The sequence below is a fragment of the Colius striatus genome, chromosome 3 (assembly GCF_028858725.1).
Source record: "Colius striatus isolate bColStr4 chromosome 3, bColStr4.1.hap1, whole genome shotgun sequence".
Lineage (NCBI taxonomy): Eukaryota > Metazoa > Chordata > Aves > Coliiformes > Coliidae > Colius > Colius striatus.
In genome coordinates this window covers 52,387,501-52,403,298 of record NC_084761.1, presented here as the reverse complement: position 1 = coordinate 52,403,298, position 15,798 = coordinate 52,387,501, and the positions used below count along the sequence as shown (strand labels likewise).

Below are 15,798 nucleotides of genomic sequence, written 5' to 3'. Positions count from 1 at the left end.
TGGTCATCCATACACAGCACTAGCAGAGGAAAGGAGGGGGCAGTTAACGACAGTCACGGTTTGAAAAGGGTAGAGCTGACAGATAGAAACAATTCCAGTAAAGCAAGTGACAGATGACTGGGGTTTTAAAACAGAATGTATGAGCAAAGGCCAGGCTTGAGACATTATAAAGGAAGTTAAGACATTGCGTTGATAACCTGGGTGTGCATGTGTGTGGGTGAGCTGATCAGCAGTACGATATGCTCTCTTCTGTATATATTTAAAGTACAAATTCTGGCTATTCTAGCTTGTTAAAACACTGGACTCTCTCAACTTGTACCAGTCTGGGCCTGCTGAAGACTATAATGATGTGCACATAAAAGCAGCTAAAAGCTGCTTTGGTCAGGATGCCAGTAAATGACAGCTGTCAGGCTATTTATCAGGATATCATTAAACAGCTAGTTTAGAAGAGATACAGTAGAGAACGCTACTGCTTCAGTCAAGACAAAGGCTCTCTGGAAAAAAAAAAAACCCAAACATGAGCTGCAAAAGGGAAGAAGCAGAGGAGATTCCAAATAGGCATTTCTTACTCCTAAAGAACTGCTAACCACAGTAAGGTAGAAACAACAGAACTTCTAATGAGGCTTACACAAAAACAGTGATCTTATCTCAAGTGTTAACCTACTGAGAATTTTTATACCTTTTCCTGGTCTGATGGTTGGGCTGGTGCCACACCCACAGCCCTGAACAAAAAAGACTTGAGTGGAACTTTGCAGAAAGCTCCAGTTTGCCAGCTCCAAGAACTTGTCAAGTTCTTTCAAATCAAACATCTGAAAATATCCGAACTTTTTGAGTTTGACAAGAGACTTCACAGCAGTGCCAGTATTTCAATGATGATCTTATTCAGTTTGACAGTAACATCCAGGAAAGAGTATTTGTCACTTATACACAAAACTCCCAACGTCTTTCATAGCCTTTGAGATTTTTTCATAGGAAACAGCTAGAGAATTACTACTACTGACACTTATTTCTGCATGTAAACCGTGCTGTCACACTACAACACTGAAAAAAGAAAGAATAAAATACAGCAGATGTTTAACGTATTTGTTAGCCTGAGTACTCAGCCTATGTTTTCAAGAAGCTGTTCCATCTCAAAGATGATGGAATGTCCATGGGGTGCCTGAGATAATTCAGACTGAAATGGTTTAAAATGTGTCACATCAAACTGGTGATCAAGGGAACACTCAGGTAACACGACGGTGTATCACAATATTTCTAGATCAGATAGACTGAAGCATAAAGCCAGTGTTTCTTCACACTACGTTGTTGATAAAAAAAAAATAATCAAGAAATGTGACAGTGCAGAGTTGCCCTTTCTATGCCCATTCCTGCCCAGCTATGAGCAGGAATGATGTTCCTCTCTTGCCCTTTTTCTTTTACAGGTTAAGCATTTATGACACTGCATAGAAGCAAAAGTAGAAGATGGCTCCAAACACAGTTATTCAGGTGGAGCACATGCCTGGCAGGGGATAGTTGGCTCTCATTCCAGCCTGCAAGACAACTGTGCTACTGGGACATATGACTGCAAATGCCAGAGCTGCTGAAAAGAAGAATATCCAAAGAGGAACTGCGAAAGTCCATGGACAACATCAAGCCAGTTAGCCCTGGTAACAGAGTAACAACTAACCTTTTAGCACCTGACTGCTTAAGTGTCTGCTCAGTAATTCTCAACCTCTACAACAAAGCAGGTCTTTAGGAGAATGGGAAGTATCTAAGGGTAATCCCAGGGAGCCCTTGCTGAGGACGGGTGCAACATTCTGCAGGGACAGTCCAGTGTGATGACACCTGGCCAAAGCTATCTCGAATGATAATAACCAGAATAAAAATAAATTAGGGACTATTACATAGAATAGGGAACAGCAGAACAAGTTACATCACTTCATCTGATATCTCTAGTGATTTTGGATTATTTGTGTGTGGAGAGGGGCCATATAGTTCTGACAGCTTCCTCTTAGCAAATGGTGAATCACTATTCTAGAAGGTAGGTATTCAGACAGGAGACAGAAACTAAACTTAAAAAAAAAAAAAGTAGGGGACATGCAAGGAGAACAATGAACATACATTTAGGGGGGGAAAATGCTAAAAAAGGTGAGGAACAAAAGCCCTGAAGGTCCCAAATAAAACAAATGTTTTTAATTGACTACACTAAAATTTTAGAAGCCACGGTAGTAAATGAGTTACTGGGCCCAGTTATTCTTTGGACATTTAAAGCGTGAGGACATGAAGGCACTGAAACACTTTCCCATACCAGCATGACCACCAGTTCCTCATACTCAGGATTTTCTCCTTGTCTTGTCTCCCTACCCCAGCTCTCCCAGGGAAAACTCCCAAGAAAATAAACAATTATGGGAAGAATGATAGTAAGCAATAAGACTGTATGAAGTGTGGAAGCCTTCCCTTGGGAACAGCAACAGATCTAATGTCTAATGCGCCTTAACTTCTAATCTTCCTTTGCACTACATAAATCCCTTCTACTGATTTCTCAAGCACCTTAAAAACATTTCTTAAGTGCTCTGGCTGGGTCCAGTCTGCTGTTAAATAATCTACTAGGAAATAAATATACTTTTTCACTATAAGCAGCATCTACTGGGTATCTAAAGCATCTAGCTGAGTACTGCAGACAAAAACTCAACAACCTACAATTCTACATGAATTACAATATTGATACCACAGAGGCGTACACTATTTGAAAGGTTTTCTACTTGTTACAAAGTAACAATGAAAATCTAAACCAGAAAAAGAAGAAAAAATACCGTTTTTTCCCAGTCTAATTTACTGAATATATATAAAGTAATTAGGAGCCACTTTCTTTTAAGTTAGTACTTCACTGTTTCCCTCTGACTCCTCCAGAGGAAGGAGATAAATTCTGTTTAGATACAGGAATATGTACTGAAATTCAAACAGACAAGGGGAATAGTTTTGAGCTCTCTGAACTACCATCCCTTCTTTTTCCAGACTAATTACATTTCAACTTATTAATAGTCCCTCAAATATAAGAATAAAATATAACAATGTAACACAGTTTTTACAAGACTCCCTGCAAAAGTAGTGCAATTTAGGGTTATATATTTGACATAAAAATAATACAATGTGTTTTGCTGATTGACTGGATCTAAGATTTGCTGCTGCTGCACAGAGGAAACAAAGTACCTTGACAGTATGACCTTGAAGTGGTAAAGCATGTTAGTTGAGGTTGAGCTGTATGTGGACTTTAACTAGCTATTTCCCAGGCTGCAGCCACCACTTTGATGTGAAGCACTCAAGCAATTCTAATGCTAATTTTGTCAAGTTTGTGGTATACATTTCTCTCAAGTACATACAAATGGGTCAGAGCAAACACATGAGCAGACAAGGAACTGTGCATCATTAAACAGGGCTCCCAAAATCAGTCGATGAAGTTTCACCTCTTTAATCTTGTGAATGCACTTGAAGGTTGGGACTGGGAGGGGAGACAGTGGCACTTGCATGTTCATCAAATAATGAGCACAGGAACACCACAGAAGGTGCTGCTGCTAAATGTGCCTTCTAACATGTCTACTTTGGAGCACTAAACCAAGTTAGCAAACTCAACAGGTGCTTCACAGTGATGCAACCTTTCTGCCCTGTTGGAACCCAATGGCCCGGGAGCAGGCAGATCCCAGATGCACCAAGCAGCCAGCAAACTAGAAAGGAGGAGACGGCAGCACAGGGCTACCAATATTCAACTTGCAGGCATTGCAATGGGAAAGCATGAGGCAGGTGCCAAAGAGGAGAAACTTCATTTGTTTGCATTAGGATATATTTGGATTCTGAGTTTTCTATCCCTCTCCAGAGCAGTTATCTGCACACAGGAGGGTTTCAGGTCTTGATAAAATGTTTATGGGACAAATGGGACATAACAGAAACAAAAATACCTGATTACAACTTTCATTAAGAAGTACCTTAAAGGTAGGGGAAGCTACTTGATGGGAAGTAAATGACTACACAGTAACCTTAATGCCATATGCCAAATGAAGGTTAAAATCTTCACACTCAGTGTCTTCCTATCCCGTGGCCTCAGGAAGGCTTTGGGATTCCTCTTTTACGGACCTTTATGTTGGAATCCCAGGCAGCAGAACTTTACAAAAAAGTAAGTTCCACGTAAAAGCATTATTTACCTCCTCTGCTTCTGGTAATAATTTAAGAAATTCACGCAGCAGTTGAGAACCATAGGGCTCACTTCTTCCATGACAAATATCTTCAATGATGGATTCAGCAGGCCTTGAAAAAACAATTGAGCATACACATTTCTAACACTTGCAGGTTGAATAGTTACACACATTTAAAAGAAATATGCCTGGGCTACTCAAAGGAATTAGAATGAGGTTATGTGTAAGTGTTCACAGCAGCATTGTTCTGATACCACTTTCAGTGATGCCTTTAGTGAAGGGCTATCACTGAATAAAGATAGCACTGAAGCATCTTGCTCTGAAAAAAAAAAAGCCAAAACCAAATTCCTCACCTCACCCTTTCCTATCAATTCTTCATAAAGAAGAAGATCAGTAGCTCTCATGCAGTATTACAGGAGATATAAGGACTTCCCTTAACTATACTTGGAAAAAAAACCTCGCTTCAAATGTTTAACAGTAATGAACTAAATGTTTGGTGCTAAGTCATAACAGCACTCAGAGTTAAACGAAAACCAAATTACGAAATGTAGTTACTTCTTACAGACCTGTGTCAAACCATAAACTCCACCAGGAACAGAGCACAATATACATTTGATGAGGACTACAAAGAATTTCATACATCTATAGCTTGCACTAGGCTGCATGGACAAATTAAAGCTTACTTTTTGAACTGTTTGAGAATTATCCCAATGTTCATACTTCTTTTTGCATCCAAAATGGCAACCTGAGAAAAAAGAACAAAAGAGATTAATCTACCAATACCTAAGAAAATAGCACATAATGCAGGCATAATTTCTTCAATTGCTACATATAATTATTTACACTTGCCACCAAATCACAAGCCAAATGAATATACAGCATCATTTCCTATTGACCACCATCACATATGGCCAAACGAGTTTTTACCAGGGAAACACACAACACATCCACAACACCTGTTTCCAAGAGAAGCAGAAAAAAACCCCATAGCAAGATTTATAGAATCAAGGCAAGCTCGACTTCACTACAAAGTAAAATAATTCTTCCTGCTTATTTCATAACATTGCAACTACAAAATGCTGCTTATCATGTAATATGTGGCACTGCACTTCAAAATTGATGTATTTTAGAGGTTTTGTAACAACAGTAAAGATGGGTTTTCTAAGCAGAAGTCAGGATGCAGTACTCATTTCATTCACACAAACTAACAGCCACATTGGTCCACAAGAAGGTAAGTATGTGAATCTTGAACCAAAACTTGAGACAGATAATGCTCAAATCTGTATGCTTTATCTGGAAGCAAACAGAAACACATAATAAAATAATAGTCTCTCCAGCTTTAGATTTTAAGTTGTTTTGATATATCACCTTATGTGTACAATTCTGGAGGTTAAGCAGAAAAAAAACCCCAACTTTTTAACAGTTTTATTTTACAATGAATTCTTTTTTAATGCTAGTTTTTCCTTCTGTAATGGCATCTGAGTTCAATCCTTGGATGTTTCCCTGTTTTAGTAAATCATGTCCTTAAAGTTAAAATTTTACCACAGCTATTTCAGTGATAACAGCTACAAAAGTCATGAGATTTACAGGGATGAGAGAATTACTTCACATTAACAGTGACACCCAGCTACTAAAATGAAACAATTAATTACAGACAGATGTTCAAGACTGCTGTTGGACTCACATGATATTTGAGGTTTTGACAACTGGAAAGGTGTCTTGACCTCTGTGACACTGCACAAATTAGAAATATATATAGAGATGCAATGCTGGCATAGTTATGAATTTCATAACTATGAAATATTATAACTATGAAATATTATAACTATGAAATATTATAACTATGAAATAACTATACTATTAGCCTGCAGTCAGCTGGTGACAGTGAAAACACAGGTATGATTAATGACCTATTAATACAGCCATACGACAGCCTCCTCATCTGCTGAAAAAGAACAAATAAAATTTAAAAGTTTTCTGAAACTTTGGAATTTCTTCTGAAACCAGCAAAGACTAGAAAACAGGAAATATCAGCCTGTTAGTTTTAATGAGGTGACTGATAGCCCAAAGCCCTTCAGTTTTAGCATACGCATAGATAAGAGGACAGATTGTGGTTTATTCTCCTGTTATCTGAGGAGTTGACAGGCCCCAAGAGATCATTAGGGGAAAACCCCTTAACATAGGACAGGTTCAACTACCTCCCCCCCTGCAGCATCTAATCTTTTTCAAATGTTTTACTGCAGGGACCTCTCACTGACCTCTGGAACTGCAACTCTAGCCTCCAATTGCTCTGGTCACTCCTAATTCTCTGGTTTCTCTGGACTAGCTTAAGCCAAAAAGCTTTGCCATCGTGATTTGGTTTTTGGTCTGTCGGGGTTTTTTAAAAGCGTACTCACAGTTAACCTTCTGCACACATTATTTTCCATCACAGGCAGTAAATGTTACAGTAAGACTGATCATCATCTGGGTAAACTTTTCGTTTCCAAGGCACAACTCAGTTTTACAGTACGACCTCAGAACAAGCTAGAGAGGTTTTTTTTAAAAACCACCTTCAAAAAAAACAATAGATTGGTACATAAAGACCTTTATTTGCCTTATCAGCACAACATAAGAATGTCATAGCTGTTCTTAAATACAAGAATCGTATACATACTTCTTGCTCTGCGTATGACTGTACCCTAATTTTTCTCTCATTTCTCACTCAAGCACACAATCAAAACACACGGGTCAGGTTTTGGTCACTCTTTTCTTAGCGTCCACTTCAAGACTATCTGAAGTGTTTAAACATCTCACATTCAGATGCATATTAAATTTACAGTCTCAGCCTTGATATCTATTTGTAATGTCTACTCTTCTTCCCCACTGAGCTTTCATTTGATTTTTGTCCTTGCAGAAAGCTGTCTGCATATGACTTCCTATCCAGCTAGAGCTTTTTACCTTTTAAACATTACCCCAGCTTTTTTATATAAATTCTCTCAGTCTGCTCCTATCTTCTAATTCATATACACCTCCAGCACTGGTGCCAGCACAGCATGTTCACCACCTAAAAAGAGTTTAAAGTGTCCTCCATCAGTAATATTCTTGGACTTTTCGACTCCAAAGTTACACTGGGCTGTAATTAAGAATTGAGAACAGACTTCTTTAGCCTCACTGGGATTCTCTGTAACAAAGAAAATGTCCATATGGTTTCTCATTATTTACTTTATTTAAATTCAGGAGAGCTTTCTCCATTCTCATCTCTAGCTCTTCTGAAGAGAAAACTATTAAACTTCGGTTTATCCTGCTCTGGAAATACTACAGTTCTCTGAGGTACTTTGCACCATCTCAACACCTGCCCTTCAACACCCAATGCAAGTGTTACTGCCTCACACATTTGTCACCTCTCCTTCATAAACACTGCAATCTTTGAAGAAAGAACAGCCGATTCACTCATCACCAGGATATTTCTGAAACCTGCAGCAGGCACAGATCCTGTGGCACAATAACAGCATCACTTTGACAAATGGTAACTCACCACTGAAATATTCTCTGTTTCAGATGTACTACGGGACGGGGAAAATTAGCTTGAGTACTGTGGTGAAGTTGAGATAATGGGGAGAGGAAATCTATTCCTGAACACTGATGCAAATTTCCAATCAACACAAAATATTCAGAGGGAGACACAAAAAGCCCCACATCAACGCTGACTTTGCAGCGAATGCAGAAATGCAACGCGAGTTTCTTGCCATGAGATTGTCCATGAGGAACAGGAACATGACAAAGTGGATTTATGACAGATTAGTAAAAGCAAAACATCATATTCTTTGGGTAAGAACAATGGGGTTTCACACGGTGGGATACAGTTTACAAACTGCAGCAAGTGTGGAACAGCCTGGTGGTGCAGGCTTGGTGTGGGAGGTTAGGAAGGATATAAACAGCTGCCTGCTTAAGATTCCACTTCACTTTGCAAGACACTAACCATCACTGCCAAGTTTAATATTTCAGCCTCTATTCTCAGAGCCACATGCACTGCCTGGAGTGGCTGAGGAAAGGTGCACTTCCACAGCACGGCAGAGTGAACCTAGCTGCTTATTACAGGGTTGTCCCACTCCATGGCACCCTCCCTCGTCACATTCCTAGCCTGCTCTTTCCCTTAGGCAGGCAATGATACTCATCTCATTGGGGTTTTTGCTGTATTAGTCCTCTGATAGATCAACAGGCTGAATCAGCTCCCAAGAAGGTGGACTGAGCACCGGGGCCAGCAGAAGCAAAACAGGAGAGGGGGAAAGAGACATCCTGTTTGCTCCTTCTGCAGTTCACCTTTTTTGCAAGACATCAAAACTCTCTTAAAATAGCAGAAAGCTGCTCCAGTCAAAAACAAACAAACAAAAAGAAAACCCCTAACAGCACTCTGCTGAGCTACTTACTTAAATCTGTTTACAGAGGGTCCAATGTCTGCCAGAGCACAGATGGGGGGAGGTGAGGGACAGGAGCAGAGGGACAGTTCAAAGGAGAAACAAGACAATCTCCCTTGACTGGCAACAAGCTGTTCAGCCTGCTGTTGCCCGGCCAGCTACAGCTCGGATGAGTCTGTGTTTTGCCACACTATAACACCACTAAAAGATGGGGAAAGTGAATTGGTGTGTAAACTTAACTCTACACCCTCTATTTTTTCAGAGGCTCAAATTATATGAAACCATGAGGCAAATTAAGCCTTTAGTCAAGGAAACATGTTAATTAATCTCCTAAGGGTTTGGTGAGGGATTGTTTACAAAAAAGGAAAGCACTTGCTGTAGGAGTTTGACTCAAACCTCAAAAGAGACTTCTGTTATGATGTTTAGTGCTCAGATGTTTAGATGCTTAGATGTTTAGTGCTAAGCCTCCAGAACTGGAGTTCAATAATCTGAGTTGGGCACCTAAATTCCTTGTCCAAATAATTGGTGACTGAGGAATTAAAAGGATATGAAGTGTCATAGGCTCCTACATTAAGAGAGAGCTTTTTCCAAAACTGCTCATGATTTCATCATCAACAGTGATCTCTGGACAAGGTATGAAATCTCTTCACCACACTCTCTGCCAGAGTGCCCTCAGCACTGGCAGAGTCATTCTTCATTGCTTCCACTGAAGCTATGTTGCACCAAGAACTGCAGGAAGCCAAAAGAGGAGTCCCTCCAGCTATGCACTTTTGTACAGCACTCTGGACACCTGGTGGTTTTTTTCAGATTTCGATCTAAGTGATACCTGAATTTATGCACGTGAAGTTCTCTTGCAAATTCATTGTTGACATACCATGCCAACTAATTTCACTACTTAAACTCAAAATAATATTTTTCACTGCTAGTCCATAAAGCACTTTGTAAAATCAATTTTAGTTATACAAAAAGAACAGAGGTACTGAAACACCAAATGTCTTGACCCGCCTCCCTCTGCCAAGCCAGTGACACATCCAGGAACAGAACTACAGCTTCCTCAGCCTCACGTTAACATGCTGTCCACAAGGTCATAGGGATGCTGCATACCTCAGGCTACCTCCCGCTTCTTTCAGTCTCCTTAGGAAGTACTACTGAGGATAACCATCACACATTAAAGTATGCGAGCAGCAGCTGACAGCACCGATGACGGAAATCACAAACATTGCTATGGCTCAAGCCTCCATACTCTTGCTGAATGATGCCTGTAGTAACATTAAGCATGTGAGCTGTTGCGTGTCTGTGCTTCCGCACTCCTGATAACACACAGCTCTTAAGGATTATCCCCTTCCCTCCGTGCTAAGCAGCTAGTACTGCAAAGTCAATTAACGCAGAGAAATTGCTCACGACTGTCTGACATGCTACTGCGGCACGCTCAACAGAGCCTAGCAACGGAGTTGAACATTTTGTCACTTAAGTGGCACAACTCAGAGGCAAGCCCGGTTGCCACACTACCTGACATGTGCAAAGGCACCGTGGGAGGCCTGAACCAAGAGGACTTGCATCAAGATGTAGAGGTGCACTGGACCACTGTGTCACCCTCCAGTCAGATGCACAAGACGCCTAACTTGAAGCAAGGCAGGTCTTCGTTTCCAAGGCACTGTATTTTAGAGAAACCTTTGCTTTGAAAGTCTGTAATTGTAACCTCTAACACTGCTCTTAACCTCCCCAGGACACCTCGAGTTTCAAGCTGTACATGAAAACATGAGAGTTCTGGAGCAGGCTGGGTTTTTTTTCTCTGTTCTGGCTACTGTATACTAAGGGTCACATTTAGTTTATGAAACTTATCATTTTACTGTAACTACATCTTCACGACACTGAAGTCCTGAAAAAGGGAGCTTCTGAGGAAACACACAGGGCTGAAGCTGTGTACATCTGTATGAAGTACAGGAAGTCCATTCACTGCAATCCTGATTCAAAGATGAACACAGCCTGAAAACAGCACACACAGGTTGATGACTACCTCTGACAATGGCCTCTGACAATTACTCCTTCCAAATGTCAGGGTGTCCGAGTCTGCCACACATGTGCCTGTCTTAAATCCCTTATTTTAGCCTATGTACAATACACACGCTCTCAGGACATGGGTTTCTCAACTTGTCCCTGCTGATTTTATTTTGACATCTCCTGAATCCTGCAAGACACCACCAGCTTCAAGTCCCTAAATTCTCGCTAAAAGCTGACACATTGTTACACTTCTTAACCCTGTGCCCTCCCTATTTCGTCTACAAGCTAACCGAACAGCAGTGATTAAATTTGCATCTCAACCCTCCAATTACTGCACAGAAAGATCACTTGAGACAATTCTCTTCAGGCTGTCAGTAAATCAGGATTTAAGAACTAGAAAAGCTACTTATCAGTTCACTAGAGAGTGTTTGAACCTGAAAGTACTTGATATATTACTAGGTATATGCCTTCTCAATACCAGAACAGAAACCAGTAACAAGCTTTGGACCTTCTTGGAAGGTTATTTTAGCTCCAGGAAAAGCAGAGTAGATGAAACAAAGCTTCCACTAGCAGGAAAGCAACTTATGAAACTGGAAACTTTAAAATGATCTCAATTAAACAACAAATTTCCTTAATCACTATACTATGTTTTATTTCCTCACCGTCATACTGGTAGTTCCTGACATCTCTAGGACATCAAAAGCAGCATTAACCCTTGCAATAGGATTCTTTTCCCTCCTGCTTGGTGCATATAGACACGTAGAACATTTGTTTGCACAACAAACACGGTGAAAGAGCTGAAAAGTTACAGCACACCTATGTTTCCCACTGAAAACTGAAGGGCTGTCCCATACGAGTAAATACAGATGCCTTCAGCATGTTTATATTTAACAGGTGATCAAATCACATCACTTATCAAATTAAAATAATAAACCACTGTTAGCTCTTTAAGAAAAAAACATGGGTGCCACTAACAAAGAGTTTATCCTCTCTTCTCTTTCAAATCAAGACAAATTTGCCAAAAGGATGAAATGTGACCGAGAAGGCGACAAAGGCAAGTCAGAACTCACACTGATTCCTACAGCATTATATAAAAGAGAGGTTTTACTTCAATTCTTACCTCCTCTTTATTCTCTTTGAATGAAGACTTTAAAGATCGATTTCGGAGGTCCTGGGGCTTGGTTTCTTCCTGCTGCCCAAAAAGTTCCTCGATTGTCTTTGTATCAATCTGATACTGCGGTCTTGCAGCAATCGTCCAGATATTGTTTTTACCGCGGACTTGTTCTTCAGGGATAGTTTTCCAGAAAAAGCTCCGCATCCGTTTTTTTTTGCCATGGTTGTCATGCCCGTTTACCAGCTGCGGAGGCAGAGGTAGGTTTGGCCCAGGCAGCGGAGGAGGAAGCGGTGGTGGAGGTGGTGGGGGCGGAATCCCCGGGGGCAGTGGAGGGGCTGGGGGTGCCCCTGTGAGGGGACATGGTGGTGGGGGCGGAGATGTTGCAGGTTGAGGAAGTTGAGATGCTGTCGTCGTATCCTCATTCATTAATCCCATTGCAACTGGAATAGCCCCATTTTCTTTATCATTGACCAAGGAGAGACAATTCATAACATGCATTTTACGGCCTCTCCAAAGAGGAGAGTGTTACTTCCTTGGGTCGGTTTGAAACATTGAATGGTGGGTGCAGCAGCCACTCGTATCGTGCTCCCTTCAACTCTAGTCTGTCAGCAGCAGCAACACGCGAGGAGACTGTACCATCTCCGCAACCTACAACAAAGGACAATAGGGAGACTCTGATTGGAGAGACTGGATATTGGGCCTCACACAGAAAAGAAACTCAATTACAGTGTAGCAGCTATCAAGATTTTAATCCAGAAGGGAAATGTAGTGAATCAGAAATGTTTCCCAGGACAATTGTATAAAATCTATCTCCACCAAAACTTCAAATAGTCTCGTGTATTTGAAGAACACATATAAAAATAAGAATACCTTTTATACGGCCCACAGTAGACCCTGAAACCACCTATTAATCTCACTTCAGTGCAATTTTCTAAGAGAATATATTTACCTCAAATTATTAGAACAAACAAATATTATTCCACTCCTAATTTCAGGGTTTTTTTAAGGTGATTATAAAGAGTTAGAAAATATAAGTACTAGATATGGTACTGGATTAACTGGACCAACAAATCCCATTTGAAACCTTTTAACTCACGGCTTAAATCCAAGCTATGTTAAAATAACAAACAATAGGTTGGTGACTTAACAATCTAGCTTAATGTACTGCCTTTTTTACTTTTGAATTTTCTCACACAGTTATTGATAAGGGAAAACCTGCGTGCAGTCCCTAAACTCCCTATGTTCACTGACCATAAACTTGATAGTATTTGCGTTTTACCATTACTGGTCTGGTTACGCTACCTCCCAAAATGCACTAAGAGAAGAAAGACTGCAGTTTGATTAAGCTGATCTTTAAAATTTACTTCAGTACCCAGGTTAACTTAGCCAGTTCAATTATTGAAGAGAAAGGACAGAGGAGCTGACAGGAACAGTAGCCTGTACATCCTAAGCACTGTACATTTGCAAAGCTTTAAATACTTAAGAAAACTTTTACCTCTAGATTACCTCATGAAGCAGCTTAAGAGGAAACACATGAATTTTAAGCATTTTTTCTTATACTGTCACCGACTAAATGAAGGTGCTGTTACTGACAGTAAGTCTTCAAGGAAGAACTTCTGCAAGAAGCACAAGTTTGACAAGCCAAATCTACTACAACATATTTACTTCACAAGTCTCAGAGAAAAGAAATTAAGGTGTTTCAAATACAGACCAACAAAGAATCGCGTGGTTTCATGGAGATTTCTAAGTTACTAAACATAATATAAAACTGGGCATTTACAAAAAAAAAATCAAAAAAATCAAAGATATCACACAACACAAATTTAGATGGAAGACAGAAAGACCCTGAGCAAAAATCAGTCGCAGGAAAGCTCAACAGAAAAAGCTGAAGTAACGCACTGGCACAAGAACAATATCAAATCAGAAATCTGGCACCAATTTAGTCGTATGCCTCTTCAGCGGGGTTCACATAGACCTAATAGCAAGGCAGATCAATTTGACATTGTATAATAGCCATGAAAAACCTTCACTATTTCTGCCAGAGATCCATCATCAGAGCACACTTGAACAAACAGACCCAAGTCACAGAAACAAGCCTCAGGGCAAATCCTCTCTTGATCTGCAAGGACTCTGCCACTCACAGTTTCACTGAAGTCAACGGAAACAAGAACAACAAAGGTCCACTGTACCATTCCTCTCAAAAGCTTGAACAGGTAGCGACAAACTCCTCTTTCCCACTTCAGACTTTCTAACTTTATACCTCACATTCTCAAGGTATTTGCAAGAACGGAAAACATACATAAAAGCCTGTAGGAGGTTTAAGTCTCACAGATGATGGAAAACACTTTAATGGCAGGGTAAAAGAGGGGAAGAGCTACAAAGAAAGTGGATTGGGACAGACGGTTTCAAATTCAAGTCAGCGTTAATATCCAGTTGGTATTACAGACCTCTGTATGTTCATGCCTCTCCTCCCAAGTTCATGATCACAGAAGCAGAGAGGCATAAAAGAACAGGTGTAAGGTGGTGGAAAGAAATTAACTGCTCAAAGCAATTAAGTGTTACATTAATTAAAAGAAATACTCAACTAGGAAAAAATCTTTTCCTCCCTACCACTTATTTAAAAATGAAAAATGCATTAGCTAGCCTTCCACCATCATAAAGCAGCACCCAACAGTTGTTATTTTCTAACTTAGGTTCCCACAGAGTTAAAAAAAAGACAGACAGACAGACCAACCGACCATGCCTCTGGGTGATATGCAAGAACCTCATTTTGAAACTTCCAATAAATCTAGATGCTTTAAGAAAAATGGGATCAAATCCTAATGAAACAAAGTTGTAGGCGATGAATCATCAGAGTCCCAGTGCTAACACACAAGAGTGGAAAATGACCTGAGCGCTTCTGAGTTAGACAAGACTCCTAGCAAAAAGAATGGAGAATGCTAGGGGAAGAAAATATCCCAACCTGGATGTAAACGACAGATAGATTTGCAAGCCAACGAGCCCTGTACTGCTTCAGATGAGGTAACTGTCACCCAGAATCAGGAAAGGGGAAGAGCCAGCTTTTGGAAGGACAGCATGAAGGAAAGGTAGAGCATAAAGGCTGGCATTCAGCTTTGTCTTCTAACAGATAAGCATGATGCAGGTGACACAGGTCACTTGCTTGTAAGAAGACAGTGGTCTAAAGTTACCAGACACCAGGAAACCATCAAAATTCCCTTCTCTTGCTGGCTCTCAGAAGACCGTGGCTGGAGGATGTTCCCAGTGTCCTGCCATTACCGTGTGTGGGAGAGAAGAGAATGTGGCAGCTGGGACAGGCTCTGGACTGCTTGTTGGTAGCAGCAGGTGTCTCTGAGGAAGTACAGCAGGAAGTACAGCAGGAGGAGGAGAGGAACAACGCTGCCATTCCAACTGTGAACTGCAGATTACCAAAACACACCAGGACTGGGAATAAAACCCAAGCGAAATTTTAACTCCTAAGGATTCTCTCCGTACTTTTCAAAGGATTAAAGGGAAAGCACAAAGAGAAAGGTGCCCAAGAACAAACGTTTAAAATGTCTCAATTATACTTCATTACTGCATGTTTGTTATCCAAAACAGCCCAAGAAGTGGAAGAGCTATAAAGTAACACCTTTACCACACATTTTAATTGTGTCCATATTTGGCATAAAAGAAATATTTCACTTCTTTGTCTCATTCATTGTTTTAGACAATCTAATCTAACTTGGAAACCTATATCAAAGGTAGAGGGTGGGGACAACTTTCTTCCCAGGTAAGAAGACTTAACACTCAAAAGCCAATCGTTTCTTGTGAAAAAGTCAGTTGCACTGAGGCGGACATACATTAGATCTGCATACACAAATTAACAGGTGAAATGCACAATGCGCTGAAGGGCATCTCGTAATTCATACTGCAAGATATTACTCCCTTTAACTCACACCTTATGTTCTCTGCTGCCCACGTTTCTGCACCAGGCATCCTCCAAATTCTCACGAGAACGCTGATTTTGACACCAAAGCCCAGCCACGGTATTTGGATGTCTAGGTCTCAATAACAGCTATACAAAAAGGTAAATGGAGCAACCAGTTGCTAACTGCAGATAAAGGAACTGCAAACACTGCTTCAT

General features: G+C 40.5%; 1 protein-coding gene across 1 annotated transcript in view; it reads right to left on the bottom strand.

Moving 5' to 3' along the window:
• FHDC1 (FH2 domain containing 1) overlaps positions 1 to 12,180 on the bottom strand; it is a 32,468-nt gene extending 20,288 nt beyond the window's left edge. Inside the window, exons 1-3 of the mRNA XM_010200910.2 lie at positions 11,682 to 12,180; positions 4,850 to 4,911; positions 4,176 to 4,278 (exon numbers count right to left, since the gene is read on the bottom strand). Coding sequence (XP_010199212.2) covers positions 4,176 to 4,278; positions 4,850 to 4,911; positions 11,682 to 12,173 — 657 coding nt within the window. The 5' untranslated portion in view covers positions 12,174 to 12,180. The remainder of the gene's footprint in view (positions 1 to 4,175; positions 4,279 to 4,849; positions 4,912 to 11,681) is intronic.
• Positions 12,181 to 15,798: the final 3,618 nt, after the last annotated feature.